A 20,925-nucleotide genomic window follows, 5' to 3' on the forward strand; every position below is an offset into this window, starting at 1 on the left:
CGCGTCCTTGTGGCGTGCGGGCGCATGCGCGCCAAAGCGAGAGGGGGCGCGTGTTGTGCAAGAAATCAGTTCAAACTGATTTCTTGGCGCGACAGGCCGGTCACGTGAGCGGTTCACCCAATGAGGGTGAACCAGCTCCTTGACGCCCCCCACGGCACGTCCACCATGGCCATTGAAAGCACCCGCTTGCCTCCGCGCGGGCGAAGATATCATGGCCCCAGCCTAAGGGTAAGTGAGTATGCAGTGGGTCATGTGATCATTTTACAATGCTATAGAAATGTTACCTTGTAAAGCAATAGAGAGACAGGGAGATGGTGTGAGGGGCAAGCAGGGTGAAGGGTGCTCTTCTTAAAATGGGTATGACTATTGCATTTTTGAAGGGAAAGAGAAATTTGCCATTGTGGTTTCCAGAGTAGGTTTGAGAAATGTAATGTGACATGGGGGAATAGAATTCAGAGGACTTGTGGTAGAGGGAGAGGATTAAAGCAAACATGACACTTACTCCTATATTATAGGGTAGAAAAAGTCAAAAAGGGGTAGTCAGGAGAGTTTGACAGTAGATGTGTAGAACAAAAAGTTGCAGAAAGGAAAGGAAACTAGGGAGCACAGTAAAAAGGGGAGATAAGGGAAGGCAGGGAACAGATATTAAATCAGAGGGGTTGTGACCTCAAGGAGGGTTTGAGTGAGAGTTGGGGGAGCGAAGGTGAAAGCAGATGGAGATTGTGCAAAGACCCCAGGATTGGGAGCAGTGTCACCAGCAACAGAGAGAAGTAGAGAAAGAAAGCAGAGGTGAGGGGAGGTTTTATAACAGCGTGATTTGGGACTAAAGTGGAGTGTGTTAAGTGTGTTAATAACATTGGGGTTGAGCACAGAGAAGAGAGGTTGAATGAGATTTCAATAAAAAGCAAGCTTGTGATAAAGAAAGAAATAGAGTACTCCATAGAGTAGTGAAAAAATTGCAAAAATAAATCGTACAGTATCTAAATAGCTGTGTGAAAGAAGAAGAAAAAAAATACATAAATAAAATGCAACAGTGCAGGTAGTAGTGCTATCAGTTACATGCAGCATTTCTTGGGTATTGGTTGAAGTGTCTGAAAAGTCAAGGTTCACACCAAGCAGAGTTGGAGAGGAGGATACTGGATTTGCTTTTTCAGTTGTACTTCTTCAGATAGTTTTGTTTGTTATCCCACTTCAACCCAATTCCTGTCTAACTCCTGTATAATTGCCTATGCATGTGCACGTGCTCTATGCAGATGCTGAACACCAGGGCTGTGCAACAATGCTGTGTATCCCAGTTCTGATGAGAGCTGCAAGTGCTTTGGAGATATTTTGTTATAGTCAGTACAGTTGGTCATCCAGTGACTCAGAATATTTATTTTAAGAACAGTTAGATTTGCAAGAGCCATCAGGTTAGAAGAAGTAGAAATATAATGTGAATACCTTACATCTTCCTTCCATCTAGAAAGCTATAATTATTTCTAATATTATAAACATGTTGCAGCCTACGCTAATGTATCTTGATTGAAGGGTGGGAAGAGGATAGACGAGAGAATATCATTTGAAAGGTCAAGTTAACCTTTAGGAAATCCGTCACTACACATTACTCATGAATATATAGTAGTTGAACTTTAAAACATCAGTCCCTTAATCTTTGTTTTTGTTGGGTTTTTTTTTCACAATCAAAACTGGGGTTCTTCCCGAGCTAAACCACACTATTCTCAACTCCGGCAACCCCCTATGTCCCAAGAGATTTACCTTATTATTTGATATTACTACAACTACAAAAAAAAAAAGATGGCTGCCAGAGCCAGCCAATAAGGAATCGCAACGCCATGCGCCAATGACATTGGAGCTTCCTATTGACCCGCCAGAGTGAGGCTCACCCAGTTGCCATTTTTATTTCCCAAAGGGAACATAAAAAAAGGTGGAATGTTCTTGGGGCGCAGGGGGTCCTGGAAGTTGCAAGAGCTGGAAAGGCTTGCAACATACTGGGGTGTAAATTCCCAGGTAGAAAACAAAGGCAAACAATGGCAGCAGAGGTAGCAATTAAAAGCTCCTCGGAGCAGGGACTTATTTTCCTAATGTTACTTTTATGTCTGTAGTGCTTATTCCCATGATGTCATTTTATTTTGTCATGTGTATTGCTGCTGTGAAGCGCTTTGTACATGGACGGCGCTATACAAATAAATTCATACGTGTATTAAAAAAAGCCCATACAAAACAATTTGATCTTGTATTTAACCCCTTCTCTGCTAGCAGTGGTTGACCATGTATTGCAAAGCTATCCTTTCCAGTGTGTTGCTGGCGCCTTCAGCAGAGAATGGGTTAATACATCTAGGGCTGTTTTTGCCTCTGTATTCCACCGGGGGAATATTTTATGAGCCACAAGTCCTCTCTAACAGCAGCCACTTCAGTGACAGAAAGCCCTGAATAATATATTTAATATGTGATATGCAGTCCTTTTAGTGCACCGTTTATTGCAACCCTCCAGCATTTAAGGCGCTAAACAGATCAGCCACAATATAATCTAAGCTGTTGTATTTTTTTTTTTCACCATACAGGTAAAATGTGATCATTATTGGCCCTTTGACCAAGACTCGTTGTATTATGGGGACCTCATAGTACAGATGCTGTCAGAGTCTGTGCTTCCTGAATGGACAATAAGGGAGTTCACAATTTGCAGTGTAAGATCATTTTCCTTCATATTGAGGTTAAGCAGTGTGAATGTTTCCACTATTACAGGACCTCATTTATCAAACGTTTGAAATCAATGCAAAAAGTACAGGTTGTGTCATTTTATAGTCTGCAAAACTCTGCAGTACAGGTAATTCATCATTCTGATTTGTGCCCTTTGGAAGAACGGAGGAAGATATCCTAATTATTAAAAGGTCAAAAAAATGTATATTTGTGAAGTTTGGATAATCTAGACCTCGCTAGCAGACTAGACAGATTAATCAATGCTATCACATTTACACTGTGAAGTCTACCTTGAATACAACATTGCTGTTATCATAATTGTGTTAAGAACAGTTCTGTACTCTATTTCACAATAAAATGATGCACCAATATACTCTGTACATCTTTATAATGTTCATTTTAAATACATGCTCCCAGAAAAATACAATTAAAAAAGTTGCACGGAAACCCTACATTTTAAGTAAATGCATGAAATGGAGATTAATGTACATGTCTGTCACTATAAAAGTAATGTTGGCTACAATTAAAATGTTGGTTTTTACAGCTCTATGTGGGGCTATATTAAAAATGATAAATAAACCTCTTGCTGCTTTAAGGATATATAACAGGTTGAATAAAGGACCCATAGTCCTCTCCTGGGGGAGAGGTAAGACCATTGCTAAACAGATTCACAAGCACTAAAGAGGTTAACAATATTCCAATATATAACAAGTAATTCCTGCTCGCCTGTCTTTCACTGTTCTGTGAGTTCTTTGAATTGTCTATACCCTAATTATATTTGCAGTCTCTTGTTGGCAGGGAGAGCTCATGCTATACTATAAAAGTGTTGACCTAATTTTACTGTCACTAAACAAGATAAAAAGCAACTTCTCTGTTTGTACAGGAAGATCAACTCGACTCTGCCAGGCTGGTCCGTCATTTCCACTACACGGTGTGGCCTGATCATGGAGTGCCAGAAACCACACAGTCTTTGATCCAGTTTGTAAGAACTGTCAGAGATTATATCAACAGAACTCCGGGAACTGGTCCTTCTGTCATACACTGCAGGTACAGCAGAAAGCAATCTACAGAAGAATGTTCCACGGTGTGTTTTAAAAATCCATCCAAAAATGCACATGACTTCTTACTGAAGTAGAGCTCAGTTGTGGAACCCTTTAATCCATATTAAATTACTGCTTTATTTAATAGTACTCTACTGATTTATCTAAAACACAGCCAACCTTCTTAGGCTTTGGTCCCGCTGCGTCCGGTGGTGCGCGCGGCAGCGGACCACCAGCCCCTTTCTTCTAGTGTGGAGGTTCCCGCTGGCTCCTTACTACTTGGCTGACTGCGTGCTGTGATGCGTCAGCCGGCCGATGCTGCAAGCTCCTTGTGATTTGCAGCTGTGACGCGTCACGTGGTGCGGCAGTCAGCCAATGAGGGAAGGAGGGGAAGGGAGGGAAGGAGCTACGGATGGGAGGCGGCTTGGGAGGGGAGCAGGGAAGGAGCTGCGGGGGAAAAGTGTGTGAGTGTGTACTGTATGTATGTGTGTGTGTATGTGTGTGTGTATGTGTTGTGTGTATGTGTTGTGTGTGGGGGGGTGGACGGCACCATGGCACCACGATCTCAGGCCTTTGAAAAGTTTTACCACGCCCCCCCTCCTGCTCCCGCCCCCCTCCCGCTCCGGCTCCCGGCTCCCTACAGACCGCATATCGCGGTCAATTGCCTGTCAGCGCGCCGCCTGTCTGCAGTGCGGGCGCGCTGACTGAGAGAGCCGGGCCTTAGCATCGATCTCCTGCCAACATTTTCCTCGAACTGATCGCTGGTACCACCATTTATTTAATCTACACTTCTTTTAACTTTAGTTAGGGTTGTTGTAGTTAGTTGTCAAGTGACACAAAGATGGGGTTTCTTTACATCTTCTTGACATCTTTATGGAAAGATTTTTTTAAGGCTATGATAGTGCCAGAGAAGGATTAAAACTACCATTACAATGGACCCTGTAAATATGGCACTAGAAACCAGTAAAAATATCATGCAAAATAGCAATGGCTCCTCCATCTTTAGGAAATGCTTGGGAATAAAACGGCATCATGGTATAATTTTATCCCCACTTGAATTTTAGTGGTTGCGGTTTCAAGTAATTTTCCCTAACAGGAAGCATGTTTGACATTTTGGATGTTAAAGTTACCCAGAATAATTACATTCATATTATTAAACAGCACATACATATTGCTTGTTTAATTGTGTAGAACACAAACCTAAACCTTATCCATATTAATAAATGTGTTAGTTAGCAAACCATCCAGAGTAATGCTTGTTATAAATAACTGCAAGTAAATGAGGTGACTGAGGATTTGGAGTTTGAAGTTGCTTGTTTCGTGGATATTTTTGTAGTGCTGGCGTTGGCAGAACAGGCACTTTCATAGCACTGGACAGAATCCTTCAACAACTGGATGCAAAAGACTCAGTGGATATTTATGGAGCAGCGCATGATCTCCGGCTTCACCGGGTTCATATGGTGCAGACTGAGGTAAGAGAGATCAAGATTCAAATACTTCCAAAATAAGTTTTAGTTATCATAAAGGTACCTATTTGCCCATACACTGCACCACATTGCTTTAAAGATTTTTGTTCTGTTTCTATACAGTATGTATGTGTGTATATATGTATGTGCAATCGATCTCCTTCCTTGGATGACTCCTCCTCATGGACGTACATAACCTCTTTCCGAACCGGAAACCAAGGCGATCAGGACATACACTGATGAAAACCTGAAGCGAGGATTCATTCGCAAATACTGTTCTCCTGCTGGTGCAGGTTTTTTCTTTGTGGCAAAGAAGGACGGGCCATTGAGACTTTGTATTGATTACCGGGGTTTGAATAAAATTACTGTCAAGAACCGGTATCCTCTTCCTCTGACCACCGAACTCTTTGATCGTCTATGTGGGGCAACAGTTTTTACCAAGCTCGGTTTAAGAGGGGCTTATAATCTTATAAGGATAAAGCAGGGTGACAAGTGGAATACCACTTTCAACACATGCGATGGCCACTTGATGATGCCCTTCGGCCTATGCAATGCTCTCACAGTGTTCCAGTTTTTCGTGAACAAAATTTTCAGAGACATGTTAGACACCTCAGTTATCATATACCTTGATGATATCCACATCTATTCTAAAACCCTGGAACAACATCATCAGCAGGTGAGGGTGGTCCTTAAACGCCTCCTAGAGAATAATAATAATAATAGCATGTTCTTCTATAGCGCTGCTAGTTTTACGTAGTGCTTTAAAGAGACATTTTGCAGGCACAGTCCCTGCCCCATGTAGCTTACAATCTACGTTTTTGGTGCCTGAGGGAGATAAAGAGACTTGCCCAAGGTCACAAGGAGCTGGCACCTGGAATTGAACCAGGTTTCCCTGCTTCAAACTCTGCACCAGTCAGTGTTGTTACCGAGTGAGCCGCTCCTTCTCCACTAGAGAACAACCTCCTCGCTAAATTCAAGACGTGTGAATTTGAGAAATCCCGTCTTTCTTTTCATCATACATCATCTCTGCCCAGGGCCTAGAAATGGATCCTGCTAAGGTTGCTGCTGTTCTGGACTGGCCAGCACTTAAGGGATTAAAAGCCATTCAGAGATTCGTAGGTTTCGCAAATTATTACAGGCGATTCATTCAGGATTTTTCCAAAATCGTTGCACCCATCACAGCCATGACAAAAAAAAACAGACTGATCACACGAACTGGTCTCCGCAGGCTCAGACAGCTTTTCTGAAGCTCAAGAAACATTTTTTCTTCTGCAGCCATCCTGAAACACCCCGATCCTCATCATCCTTTTATCGTCGAAGTGGATGCCTCTGACGTTAGAGCAGGCGCAGTCCTGTCACAGAGAAGTGAGTTTCAGGGTTGGTTACATCTGTGTTCCTTTTTCTCTAAGAAGTTTTCTGCTGTGGAACACAACTACGATGTGGGCAATCGTGAATGTCTAGCCGTTAAAATGGCTCTGGAGGAGTGGAGACACCTTCTTGAAGGAACCGCCATACAAGTCACGGTTCTTACGGACCATAAAAACTTGGAATACCTTAAGGGGGCATTCAGGTTAAACACTCGCCAGGCTAGATGGGCACTCTTTTTCACTCGCTTTAATTACGGGATCTCCTACCGGCCGGGTTCCAAGAATGTAAAAGCAGATGCCCTATCACGCCAGTTCTCCACGGATGACACTGATTCTACTGACAAGGGTCCCATCATTCCCTTATCTAAAATTGTGTCAGCAATTACGATCCTGACAAAGTGATGGTGTGAAAAGAAGGCACTAAACACTGAAAGTGGCAACTATCTATAAAGTGACAATAAACATTAAACAGCAATTAATTTGCACTCGTGAAAAATAGTGACAATAAATGTGCAAAAACAGTGATAAATAAATAAACTTTGTGACTCCCTGCTCAAACCAACTGGTAGGGTTTGTCTTTACTCGTCCCCAAAATGTAGAATTTGCATCTCAAAATAAAGGGGGAGCATGTAGGGAGAAAGCAACAAACTAAGTGTAGTCAATAATAATATGTGAATAAATCTCCATGCAATCTTGGCTCTTCTGTGCAGCCTACTCACAAAATATCAGTGGTTTTAGGGCAACATCAATTAACTGTGGTGAGTATGTTCTTCTGGACTCAAGTAAGGATGCACTCTATAACAGATTCCGAATAAGTGTGGAGATACAAAGAAAATGCATGCGCTATGGATGCATTTCTTTTCTTAAGTCTCTTATCAACTGGAGCTCCCCTCTTCATTAAAGATTCCCACCACATTCCACGTATCCCTTCTGAAACCTGTGGTGAAAAATCGCTTTTCAGAAGACCCTCCTCCTAATCCGGTTGAGAGTCAAATTGAGTATGAGGTACAACAGATACTTGACTCTCGTATCTCCAGGGGATCAATTCAGTATCTGGTGGACTGGAATGGGTATGGTCCTGAGGAAAGGAGCTGGGTGAAGTCTCAAGATCTTCATGCCCCAGCCCTAGTCAAGGCGTTCAACCGTCGTCAGCCAAAACAAGACAGGACCTAGTCACCTCAGAGTTTGACCCTGAAGGGGGGGATACTATAAGGGATCTGTCTGTACATTCAGGGTGAATGCTGACAGGAAGTGACATCATCTGGTCCAAAGCCACCATGGACATCTTGCTTCCTGACAAATACTGCCCTTACTCCCCTGACAGGAAATCAGCCTCTCTTTAGTTTTCATTGCCAGCAGCTGCCTCTGGCCTTTAAAAGGCAGGCAGTTGCTTCTAGTCATTGGTCGTGCAAAGTACTTGTTACCTTCTCCTGTCTGAGCTCTGCCTTGCCTGCTGCCGGTCTTGACCTTGGAACTGAACCTGACTACCCCTTGCCTGCCGCCCGCCCCAACCTCAGAACCGGACCTGACTACCTTTGCCTGCCGCCGGCCTCGACCCCGAAACCGACTGTCTTGCTATAAAGTAAATATTTTATTAGAATAATCTCCAAATGCTAAAAGGTCATTATTTTCTACTCGCATCAATGATATAATATATATATTTTTAAAGCTATTAATGAAGACCACATGCATACATCTACCCCAAAAATATTGGCCCTTTATTAACAGTTTTAAACATGTTACTAAATAAAAATATTTTTTTTAAAGGGTCACCAATTTGCTATGATCTGCTTTATACTGTAACTCAACCCTTGACCTTGTAGCCATGGATGCAACACAGCATACATTACTCATGAACAGTACAATGGCATGCATTGTACAAAAGTAGCCTGATTAATGATTTGCAGGGACCACAGCGGTAATTGGTATTCTGCTTTCAGCAAACCGCACCAAAATAGTTTCTTTGACGCTTTCCTGCAGAACATAATTTGGGCTACATCTGTTTATTGTATGGGCTAGCTTGAAAAGCTATTAAACATATCTCAAATCCTGAGACAAACAGAAAAACGTAATAACAGATAATGCTTTCACTTCCCTGTTAACGCTGATATATGCTGCAGTGGCACTGCTGGTTTAGCAACCTTTCCCTACACCATGTCAATCCTTAAAACACCCTCCATATATTATATTTTCTGTCTCCCTTTTTTGCAGTGTCAATATGTTTATTTGCATCAATGTGTAAGAGACGTCTTGAGAGCGAGGAAGCTACGCAACGAGCAGGACAATCCCTTATTTCCAATATACGAGAATGTGAATCCAGAGTATCACAGAGGTGCGGACAATACCAATTACCTTAATGAACTCAGTTCACATCACATGAAGTATCCTGTTTTACTCACTAATCTACCCATGTCCTTCATTTCCAGATAATGCGTATTCAAGGCACTGAGAATTCCTCAGACATCTTCTGCTTCAATCAAGTGTGCTACCTGTATTTCCTTAAGCACTAAATAGGTGCCAGACATGGTGTATGTCTTCAATAATTTATTGGTCTGGTAATTTTTTTTTTTTTTTAAAGTGTATGTAATTTAAATGTACATACTTTGGTTATCAAAATGTATATAAATATATATTTTTTCAGAGTTGTTTAAATATTGCTTTGAGACCATTTTTCTCGTGTCTCGTGTTAAGAGGTAAAAGATGTATTAAGGTACAAGTAAGCTTGCAAAGGATAAAGTGATTTTCATTGTGTCATTTTTTACGTTTTGACAAACTGGCCAACATGGAAATATGATATTCGGGAAGATTTGCTAACAAAAGAAGGGCGATTTTATCATCTTCTATTGACATGCATTTGGTTGAGGAAATTATTTTCAGGTGTTGCAATTTTCAGTGAATTATGAGGGAGACTACTTCATAAATAAGGAAGAGTTCGCCAGTATGCTTGACGATTTAAATGTGTTATATCAGCTGAAATGTGTTTAGCACATAAACACACAATAGTTCTCACTTTAGCATTTGTAAGACTACTTTTGCTTTAATGCGTACCCACTTACCATTCACAGTATTAGTGTCATTTACTAGGCAATATACAAGTAGAATTTATTTTATGTATTTACTAGGGGATTACGGGTGGCCATACTGTATGTACACATGTTCCCAATGTTATTGCGCCCATTCATGCGACACACACAGCGTCAAAGCCCGCGCATCTTTTAACAAAAATTTTACAACATTGGCTGATTGGTGCAATAACATTGGCTACATCTGTTCTAAGATGTCTTCTGCCATACAGTAAGAAACCTTCCGTTGCTGCAAGGTGTCTCCCAGTGCTGGGCAAGGCGTCTTCCAGCGCTGGGCAAGGTGTCTCATGCCAGAAGACTGCTTAGTAAATACAGCCCGGTAGCTGAGAGCTGTGTAATGTTTTAGAGTCATGGGTGTAGCATAATTAATGCATCATGTTAGTTATCATAACTCGAACCTGCCAAGTAAGTAGCACTGCATTGAACCCCTTCTCTGGCAGAAAGGTCATGAAAATGCATTACTGATCTCTGCCAGCAAAGTGGTTAATGCTTGTGGGTCTCCTTAGAAATTAGGTAAGTCGTTTATTGAGGACCAAGAGGTGGTACTGTTGCAAAAATAAGGTGCACTTTTGAAATGTGTTTTATTTGAAAAGCTTGGTTACTTTTACGTACTTGCTTTTTGTTTGAAGTACATGCTCTGCTTAAAAATATCACTGCCGTGTTACATAAAATAATCTGAGCAGTAAAAAACTGCCCAAACATCCTCAGTTGTGCCAGCACCAATGGTCCTTGATAAATGTCCCCTGAATTTTGTCAAGGTGAATTGTGTACAAAATAAGCTATGTGTGTTACATGGGAGTTGTGTTGTGCCATGCAGGCACTAAATGCTGTGTGTGCTGCTGATTCCTGCTGGATAGCCTAGCAATGAGATGGGTATCTGTTAGTGGTAGTAAATTTAGTTGCAAGTTGGGGAAATGCCAGTGGTTTTTTTACTGCACTGCATGTATCCATCAATGCAAGAATACAGAGTGGGTTCCTGCAAAAAAGGCAAATCCATATTTTATAATGTATGTTGGAAGTATTGCTATAAATTACAGGCATTAGCAGAAAATATAATAGCATCCAAATGAAACAATATTGCAAAAATCAGCACTTTTGACATTCAAAGTTACGCAGTATTATTTGTTTCCTCAAAAGTTACACAAAAGTAAATTCTTTTATTAACTATAATTGTATATTTTTCTAAAAAGCTTATTTTAAAGCTTGATATCTGCCATGCAGCTGTCTCATTTACAGATAGATATATCTAAAACTATTTATATATATATATATATAAAAAAAAATACAGTGATAAAAATATGTAAAGTATTATCACAAATAACTATGTGAGGATCACTCATCCTACCACGACATTCAGAATGAGATTTGAGGGATTATGTCATATGCCGAGATGCACATTAAACTTTGCATCTGAATCAAATATAACAATATCACTAATGAAGTTTCAGAGATTTCATACAGCTCTGTTTGCCACTGTCTCTTGCGATGTGCATTGTATGTTAGTTAATAGATTGCTGGCTAGTCAAATGAATATTCTAGTCAATTGAATGAGGTCACGCGCTGGTGTGGTGGAAAAGATGATGACTCTAGAGCAAGGATGCGCAAACTTTTTCTTTGCTCCCCCCTCTTACCTTCTCTCCGGCATCGGCGGCGTCATTCGACGCCACGTTGTCATGGTGACGCCTCACCAGAAGGCGCCGGAGAGCAGGTAAGAGGCAGTTACAGAGGCCTCGCTCACTCCCCCGGCATGTTATTTAAATGTTCACATTTAAGGAAGAGCGCGGGGCCTCTGTAAGCGCCGCGTCCCTGTCCCCACCTAAAAATGTTGTGTCCCCCACGTTTGCGCAGCCCTAGAGTATACAGTATGCAAGTGTAGCAAACTATTATATGTTTTCCTGTATCTCCTCCTGTTTCTCCATATACAGCACCTACTCTCTAAATCTCAAGAGCAGCATTTACAAGACCCATTTATTATTTACTTGGCAACTCAATTGTCTAAATCTACTTGTCAAGCACAGAAACATAACATTTGACGGCAGATATAAAGCACTTGGCCCACGTAGTCTTCCCATATTCCGATCTGCTGTAAGAACTCAGACCTGATATGATCCTTGGCTTTCTTTCATAGTCATGTCTATCCCAAGCATTTTTCAATTCCTTACTGTATTAACAAGAATTCATTTTCTGCCCACAATGGCACAGATTACTTTCCTAAAAGCCACTCTGCCATAGTCATGACAGCCTTACCTTGCCTGAATTGCCTGCAGTACTTCCAGTAGAAACATGTGCAGGGCCGGTACAAGGGTATTCGGCACCCTAGGTGAACCTTCAGCCCTGCGCCCCTCCCCACTTTTGGATTAAAAAAAAAAATTATGTTACACAGCCCCTCTCTTTCACATCCCCTGCCTCCTTTCTCACCCCTCCTCCTCCTCTCTCACCCCCTCCTCCACCTCCTCTAACCCCCTCCTCCTCTTCTCACTCCCTCTTCCTCATTGTCTCTCATCCTATTCTCTCACTCCCTCCTCTACTTACCCCCTCCTCCTTCTCTCCTCCTCCTCTCCTCTTCCTCCTCCTCCTCTCCTCTCACCCCCTCCTCCTCCTCTCACTTCCACCTCCTCCTATTCTTCTCTCATCCCCCTCCTCCTCCTCTTTTCTCACCCCCTTCTCCTATCACCCAATTAAAGCTGCAGTTCAGTCAATATCCTGCATGTGTGTTTTTTTTAATAAATCAGTTCTGTAGTAAGAAAAAATACTTTTAGCATTTTCTGTTTTAAAAAAAACAACTTTGAAAGACCAATTTTCTTGTATTCTATTTTAACAGCCATTTGCTAAGGCACTGCCCCTTCATGTCCTGTCACAAACCCAGGCACACCCCTTTGTCAGCCCTGCCCTCCCTCTAGCACGTGTCAGTGCAGGATTGCTCATGAATATTCATGAGCTTCCACTGACAGACAAGCAGAATATAAACAGATCCCTTCACTAATTATGTCACCAAATTTCGACCTATCAATACATGGAGAACGAATTGACCTGCAGCTATACAGTTCTTTAAGTAAGTAGAGATTGCACACATGAAACTATTAAAGTAAAAAAAAAAAAAAAAAAAAACTGAACTGCAGCTTTAATGGCTACGAGCGGTCTGTGGAGGAGACAGGCCAGCAGGAGCGGAGCAGCGGTAGAGACGCGCGGTGGGCACGGAGCAGGGTGGCAGAAGAAATGTGAGGCGTGGGAGAGGAGGACGGTAAAAACGTGGCGGTAGAGGTGGTCAGTGGTAGAGACGGGCAGTGGCTGGAGCAAAGCATTGCTGCACAGAAGGAGGACGGCTGGGAGGACCTGCGTTGTATCAGCGGCAGACACCAGAGTCAGTGAAGACTTCTGTGACGGACGGCTGGAGTGCTCCTCCCGGCAGTCTTCCTCCTCTACTGCCGCTTCCGTGGTGCTCCATCTTCCTCTCCCACCATTGCCCGTCTCTACCGCTGACCGCCTCTGCCGTCACCCGTCTCTACTGCCAAACACCTCTGATACCACCCGTCTCTACCGCAGACGTCCATCCTCCTCTCCCACCGCCACCCGTCTCTGCCGCCCTGCTCCACTTCCGCAGTGCTCTGTCTTCCTCTTCCGCCACCACCCATCTCTACCGCCGACCACCTCTGCCGCTGCCCTGCTCCGTGCCCATCACACATCGTCCATCTTCCTCCCCAACTTCCATTACCCCAAAAAATGTGCCGCCTAAATCACCTAGTGGTTGCACTGGACCTGAACAGGTGGATACTCTCTAGAAGTGAGTAGATTAACTTCCTAATAGTGTACATGCAGCATGAGTGGGGAATCCTCTGGGAATGAACATAGTCCATTAAACAAATATGGTTTAGATCAGGGGTGTGCAAACTGGGGGGCGGTTACAGAGGCCCCGCGCTCTTCCACAAGGAATTTTAATTAAATGCCGGATCGCGCAAGGCCTCTGCAACTTCCCTTACCTTGTCTTCAACGACGCATCGCCAAGGCAACGTGACTCCGCGGCATCATTTGACGCCAGAAACAAGGTAAGGAGGGGGCACAAGCAGGTAGGAGTGCAGAAAGGGGAGCACCGACTGAAAAGTTTGCGTGCCCCTGTTTTAGATTACAAATATCTACAGTTAGTTATATTATTTGTTAATCCACCCAATCATAAATCCCGTCATACAGTATCTTTACAGCAGATTAGAAAATCTGCAAAGTATCTTAATTAAAACTAAAATAGTTTTGAAAATGGTGCCTAGACATGATGTAACAATACCTTCATAGGTACAACATTGCCTGCTTATGACTGGCCATGGTCAATGTATTTCTGAACATACTATGAATAATGTATAACATACTGTAAGCCAGCGGTGCGCAAACATGGGGATGCGACCCCCAGGGGGGGCGCGAGACTGCCGACGGGAGGGCGCGGGGTTTACAGAGGCCCCGCACGATTCCCGAAGGCACTTAAATTAAGTGCCGGGGGAGCTGCAGGGCCTCTGTAAACCTAACTTACCCGGCTTCCTTCCTGCATTGCCATGGCAACGCGGCTTCAAAATGACGCCGCAAGGTCATGTGACGTCACATTGCTATGGCAACATGACGTCATGACGCCGGAGCGCAGGTAAGTGGGGGTTGGGGGGGGGCGCGATAGTGAGGGGACCACCGGCAGGGGGGCGCAGGGAAAAAAGTTTGCGCTCCCCTGCTGTAAGCTGTATGTAACAATCCTGTGTTTTCTCTGGGGATTTTAGTTCAAGATGATAAACTGGTCCACTGGTCCATGCTATAACTCAAACTTGAAATGGAAATCCAAGGGGTGTATTTCTTCGTTTGCCCTTATTACCTATAGATTATGGTTAATGGTGCAATATCCCTAACTTTTACAAAAACATGAGGCTTACAGTATATTGCCTGAATGAAAAGGTCAACTGCTATCAATAACAATTGCCTGAGTTCACAGAAGTGTTTTTACACTTGTATATCAAACTATAAAGGAAGTTGCCAAGGATGTATGGCTGCTTATACAAATCTCAGTTTCAAGTTTCTTCAGTTTATATTTATTGAGTTTGAGGAGGCATCACATTGTAAATGTTCTTTTTGGAATCATTTTTTTTAACTCCCAGGTGCTGGTTCACCTCTGTCTGACGCTAGAAAGAGCAAACTCTACTCTCTGCTGCTTTAACTTTCACATGCTTTTCTCTCCAGAAACTCTGAACTCTCAGTTGGAAGTAAATGCTCCTCGTAGACGTAATACCAAATACACACTGTACACCTAACTATAGTTGCTAAGTGTAAAAGTCCAATCATTTCGTGTTGACTGAAAGTTTATTATGAATGTACAGTATGTCAGTTGTGGCTGCAATGGTGCTCCTATAATTGCCAATTCTTTACCCTTAATTGTTTTTATACTACTGTAATGATGCTAAAATAAAAAAAAGCGTGGCTGTAGCTAGTCCTATTGACAGTGTACACAGCATTATGAGAAATAGCTCAAAACTATTAATAGCATGTTTCAACGTATTTCATATTAAATGCAAGACAGTAGGAAATTGCTAAAATAATAGTGTGCTTGGTGCTAGATCAGATAAGAATGTATGTATGAATGTATAGTTTTATTTATATAGTGCCAACAATGTATGCCGCGCTTTTCAAAATAAACAATACAATACAGGGAATTATAATACATGAATCAGAAAATAGGAAAGGCAATCCCTGCCTGGAGATCTTACAATCTACGGCCGAATTACTCTAAACAAGCTATTTGTCTTATATTACTGTTTATAGTGCAAATATTGGACTCATGGATATTGTGCTATTTTCCATTAGCTGATAAAAACACTAGTATGAAATAGCCCAAAACAAGTTATTTAAAGACACACTATATATATAAGGATAGAGTACAGCCTATTTATTATACCATGTATAGTAACAACAATGTGTCTCACTCATATTAGTGTGTATAGGTGCATTAAAAGGAATTGCAGACGCACATATTAAGATGGCCAGAAAGTGATCCATTCCCTTGCACAATTTCTAAATGTATTTAGTGTAGGGAGCTACTATTGCCAACTTGGTGAAAATAATGCTCAAGTGAATCCAGCCCAGGCTCAGAATCATATTGCTTCTCCTTGTGGTAACAATTCAAGAGGATTTATATTAATCCTAAATTCTGATATGGCTCCATATACACAACAAGTTGTACCAAGTGCTTTTTCAGTTTAGTTCTGTTCCAGCTAACAGTTTGCCCAAGAATCAATACTGAAGCTTCCAGCTTGTCCTAGTGCTCTGTGTTTTATTTGTGTTTATTAATAATGAGGAGGAATCAGGGACCATCAAACCTATGTGTTTGTTTTTAAGCTTGCCTTTAACTAGACCCAGCATTTCTGCATTGATTAATGGCCCATCAGATTAACAGCGGGGGTCCCTGGCAGTCCCATTCAAAGTGAATGGAACTGCCAGGGACACCTGCTGTGTTAATCCTATGGGTCATTAGTCAATGCAGAAATGCCTTAAACTTGCCTTAAACTAGCCAGGCTACACCCAGCACATACCCAGAATGTAACCGGACTACTTTAAGGCAAGCTTTAGAATAGTCGTGGTCTTGTCTGTATCTAGGATCCTGCTGTAACCTTGCACTGTGTATGATTGTCCCAACCTTGTGACGAAGACAAAACCAATTAATTCCCTTTTCTTTCCGCTGGAGTATTCCTGTCTGCATCATTATTATAAACTGCATGATTTAAAATTAGAGAAAACATACACACCTGTACCAAAATTAATTTTAACATGTCTCCAAGTTAGAAGAAGCTGAACACCTTAGACATGTAACAAAAGACAAATGCAAGGGCACACGTATTTGTAAAGCAACCAAAATCAATCTACAGTACTCACAAAAGTTTTGGTGCTCATAGGGACCCTTTCAAAGACAGCTAAATGTTGCTTAATTAGTTGTCTTTCAAAAAAAATGTGTTCTTAGTTTTTGTCTTTTGGCATCAGCCAAAGTGGCATTATTAATATTCCAGTTTTATGATCATTTGATAATGTTGCATTATTGTGAGTTGTACCGTCCGTGAACTACAAGTAAATGTGCATTCCAAGTAGGATGGGTTTTATAGTGTATTGTATTACATACAGTATTACTAATTACATGTACTACTGTCTTGAATTATTAATAAATACAAATATTGTAAACCAATTTATTTTATACATGTAATTACAAATGTGTCTGTTTTACATTTTATTTAGCCCTTTAAATGCTGGATTGACCACCTACGCATTTCACTGCAATATGTTGCATGCAGCAAAGGGGTCTCCGGTGCACAAAGAGTTAAAGGATCATGGTTTGCTGAAATAATACATTTCTTTACTAATTGGAGAAGGGAGTTGCCAAATGTTTACTTCACATTTGCTGCAAGAAGTAATCCAGTGTAAGGGGAAAGTTATTTTATTAATAAATCCTAGTGCCTTTCTGATCAAGAAAAGTGGAGTAACATTTTCAAAGACTCCCCTTTCTATAAAAAAAAATATACGTCTTTCTAATGGAGCCATAACCTTATTTTGCAGGGTTGAAAAACATGTAAAGCACTTTGCCAAATATAAATGTGAGAAAATGCGAAAAAATGTTCTTCCAAATGCAATAACATTTTCTTGAGGGGGGGGGGCAGGGATCCCAGCGATCCCAGCTGTAGTGATGTGGCTTGTTGATGTGACTTTATACTGTATGTGACAAGAATTACAGTTTTTTTTTATTTAGCAGGATAGTTAAATAAAATGTTGTCAGTTGTAGCATGACAGTTTTGTGTTCAGTTACAATGTGATGAGGAAAGTGGCCTCCTTGACATATGACACATCATTGCAAATAAAAATGATAAGCTTCAGTGTTTTGTTTTGTTTTTGTCTGTCAAATTTATTTTAATTGCAATAGAAACGTGTAGATGGAACGAGATGTAGTTGTGAAGAAAACCAGTATCTAATTGATCATATATAAAGGAATACAGATGCAGCAACGAGTATCCGAACACTTGCCTTTGAAAATCTGGGGCAATCTCCTCAGTTTGAATGGGACTGCCAGGGACCCCCGATGTGTTTATCCGATGGGCCATTAGTCTGTCTGCAGAAATGTTGCAGCATTACTGGGGTATTGCCCCAGATTTTCCCAGGCAAGTGTTCGGATACTCGTGGCTGCATCCGTATACTGTAGCTCTGGTAACCTCAGTTTGGACCACCATATGTACAGTAGCTTCAGCATTTAAGAGTACGTCATATTTTCGGGTTGTAAAGTCAACCTGACCATATTCATGGAGATGTGTGCTCAGAATAGAATTGCTTTGTCAGAGTTTTATTAAAACGAAAGCAAAAAAGAACAATAGTGTCTATAAAAATCACACCCAGTGTCCTCTCCAAACAGAGAACTGCATTACCCTTTAAACTAAACTTAGCTTAACTGAAATAACTTACCCCAGACACAGACAAAGGATAAAGACGCAGCACCATTTATTAAACCATCATAACAATACATAACGCAAACCCTTACATTATGAAGTTAAAGTCATTATGTAATGGTGAAACTCTCGCCTCCCAGCTAGAGAAACATATTTCATAAATAACAATGGCGCCGCCTCTCAGCCAGGGACTTAAATTACTTTCACAACCAAAACAACAGAGAAATGGCAAAATAGCCTCCCGGTAAGCCGAGCAACATAGGGGGTGTTTTATAACACCCGCAAGACTTAGGCTGCACTTATAGTGCCTGGCGACGTGACGTAGCTCCAAAACAAATCCATTGACTCCGTCGCAAGCGCTTATAGTAAGCGCGACGGCGACAGAGCGACATCGGGACCCAAAATTTTGAAGCCGGGCAAATTTGATTTTTTAGAGAGAGTCGCCACCAATCAGAGAGCGCAGCCCGCCCCCTTCATGATGTCACTGGCCTTGTCGCCAGCAACGTCGCTTAAAAATAAATTTTTAACTTTCGCTAGTGGCGATAGCGACGGGTGACGTCATTGGTCGCCGTCGCCGTCGCCAGCACTATAAGTGCGGCCTTAGGAGTCCAATGGTTCTCGCATTTCTAGCTACATATCTTATGTATAACTATGTATAACTATCCTATTATATCTGGCTACATTACTTATATATAACCACAGTGATAGTAAATGTGGGCATACTCAGGCCCACTGTTATGTGATCTGCTGCTATATATACCAAGGATACTTTAATCATTATATACAGTGAATTGCCACCATCTAGGGGTTATTTTCTGGTGTAAGAAGGTCCGCACTTAGACCCAATTAACCTTATTCATAGGGAATATATTTGTACCAGCCAAGTACTATTATGATTTGGTGGCATAATTATATATTATTGTTCACTGCTTACCATTAGAATACACAGGTGGCTTGGAATGATTTGATCCTAATGGGTTATACAAGTTTACTTTGGGGCATTGACCAGGAGTAACCTTATGAGCACTACAGCTGCAGCGGCCGTTATTCAAACAAATCACGGCGCCGATTTCGTGTGCTCTGCTGTACACCACGCAGCATGAACGCGGCCAATCGCCCCAGGCACCCGCGCTTATCGCGATTGCTTTGTTGAATTTCATGGATTCTGTTTCTTTGGGTGCAATGAAATGAATGAATTGCAAAGTGTACAGTACTGTGCTACTGTGTCAATTTAAGGTGTTTAAAAAACAGAACACTAAAATGTCATTTTCTGCACTCGCCGCACTCGCGTCTTAAGGCGGTACGGTTGGAAGAAATCACGCGCCCTGACATCAGTATTCCGATGTACACAACGTGGGATTTGGAAAACACAAAAGTATACCGCATCAACAGTATTACTGTAGCCCAAAAACTGTCTAAATTTATGATATAATAACACGAGACAGTGGTGCTAAAGGTTAATGTAATTATGTAACAACGAAAAATGCAACCTTATGGAGAAGCACACGGGCATACCAAGGAAATGATAACAGAAGAATTTATTAATGTAGGTTTAAAAACAGGGGAGAAAATTAAAAGAGGAGGGGGAATCACATCTACCAGATATATATACCAAGAGGCAAAGGCACATAATTGAAGCAAATAACACACAAAAATTATTAAACAAACAAAAGCAGCTCTGAATCAGGCATGCATATAAATAATAAGCACAAACTGCAGATTTGTGCGCATTACAACCGGAAATAACTGTTTGTTAATAAGATAGTAAATGCAAAAAATGGTAGCAGTGGTTGCACAAATATCAGTAAACACTCTGTTGAGGATATTTTTACCAACATTATTCAATAATGCCATTTACGTTTTTGCATGAATTTTTCAAGGTTCATGTCTTCTTAACCTACCTTCTGTCATTATGATAGCAACATATATTTGAGTGTCCCCCTCCGCCTTTAATTTTCTCCCCCTGTTTTTAAACCTACATGAATAAATTATTTTGTTATCATTTCCTTGGTATGCCCGTGTGCTTCTCCATAAGGTTGCTTTTTTCGTTGTTACATAACAACGTGGGATTTGTTTGAATAACGACCGCTGCAGCTGTACATGTTTGAGGGTTAATAACCTGAATAACTTAAGTAAGCAAGATCTTTTGTTGCAAAGACCATCCAATATTAAATGGACTCCATTTTGCTTTATGCTTAAAGGATATAGACAAACAGTATAGATATTGCTGATATTGATTACTTTTCTGTACAACAAGCTTCTTTAATAGGACACCACAAAGCAGCTATAAAATACGCAGATTATTTGCAGGACTTGGTGGCAATTTCCTATATCAACTAGTAGCTGTATGCAGTACATTTATTTATCAAGTTTTTAAACCAATATTACTTGAAATCACTATACTGAATCTATTAATCCTAATGCATATTTTCGGTGTAAACACACTCCTATCCCTGTTTTTAATGATGGGATATTAGACAAGAAACTCAAAACAAAACAGATTACCAGTGCTCAACCAATAGTCCTTAATAATTCAAGATGAAGAGGGTCTAGTGTTGTAGTCCTCTGTAAGGAATCCGCTCCGCGGTTTACTGGTTGCCTTACCTTGCAGACAGGTGCAGTCCTGGAGCACCTCTCCTGATGTTTGCTGCAGCCTGTATTCACTCACCAAAGTTTTACTCTCCCTCTGGTATCTACTGCAGCTGTGCAGCCTTTCACTGCAACCATACTTGCATTCACTCATTGGAGCAGTACCTTCACACCCCCGCCGGGGATTGGCCCGCTGGCCTTTAAGTACTGTCTTCCCATAATGCTCCCTGCGAGCATAGTCC

The 20,925-nt window shown here is 41.5% G+C and overlaps 1 protein-coding gene across 2 annotated transcripts in view; it reads left to right on the plus strand.

Moving 5' to 3' along the window:
* The window catches only part of PTPRB (protein tyrosine phosphatase receptor type B), a 122,208-nt gene extending 109,447 nt beyond the window's left edge, over positions 1–12,761 (plus strand). For both annotated transcript variants that reach the window (XM_075600245.1, XM_075600246.1), the window contains 5 exons: positions 2,562–2,684; positions 3,581–3,744; positions 5,074–5,209; positions 8,782–8,902; positions 8,997–12,761. In XM_075600245.1, the coding sequence (XP_075456360.1) occupies positions 2,562–2,684; positions 3,581–3,744; positions 5,074–5,209; positions 8,782–8,902; positions 8,997–9,019 (567 nt within the window). In that variant the 3' untranslated portion in view covers positions 9,020–12,761. The remainder of the gene's footprint in view (positions 1–2,561; positions 2,685–3,580; positions 3,745–5,073; positions 5,210–8,781; positions 8,903–8,996) is intronic.
* Positions 12,762–20,925: the final 8,164 nt, after the last annotated feature.

Source organism: Ascaphus truei, chromosome 5 (assembly GCF_040206685.1).
Source record: "Ascaphus truei isolate aAscTru1 chromosome 5, aAscTru1.hap1, whole genome shotgun sequence".
NCBI classification, from domain to species: Eukaryota; Metazoa; Chordata; class Amphibia; order Anura; family Ascaphidae; genus Ascaphus; species Ascaphus truei.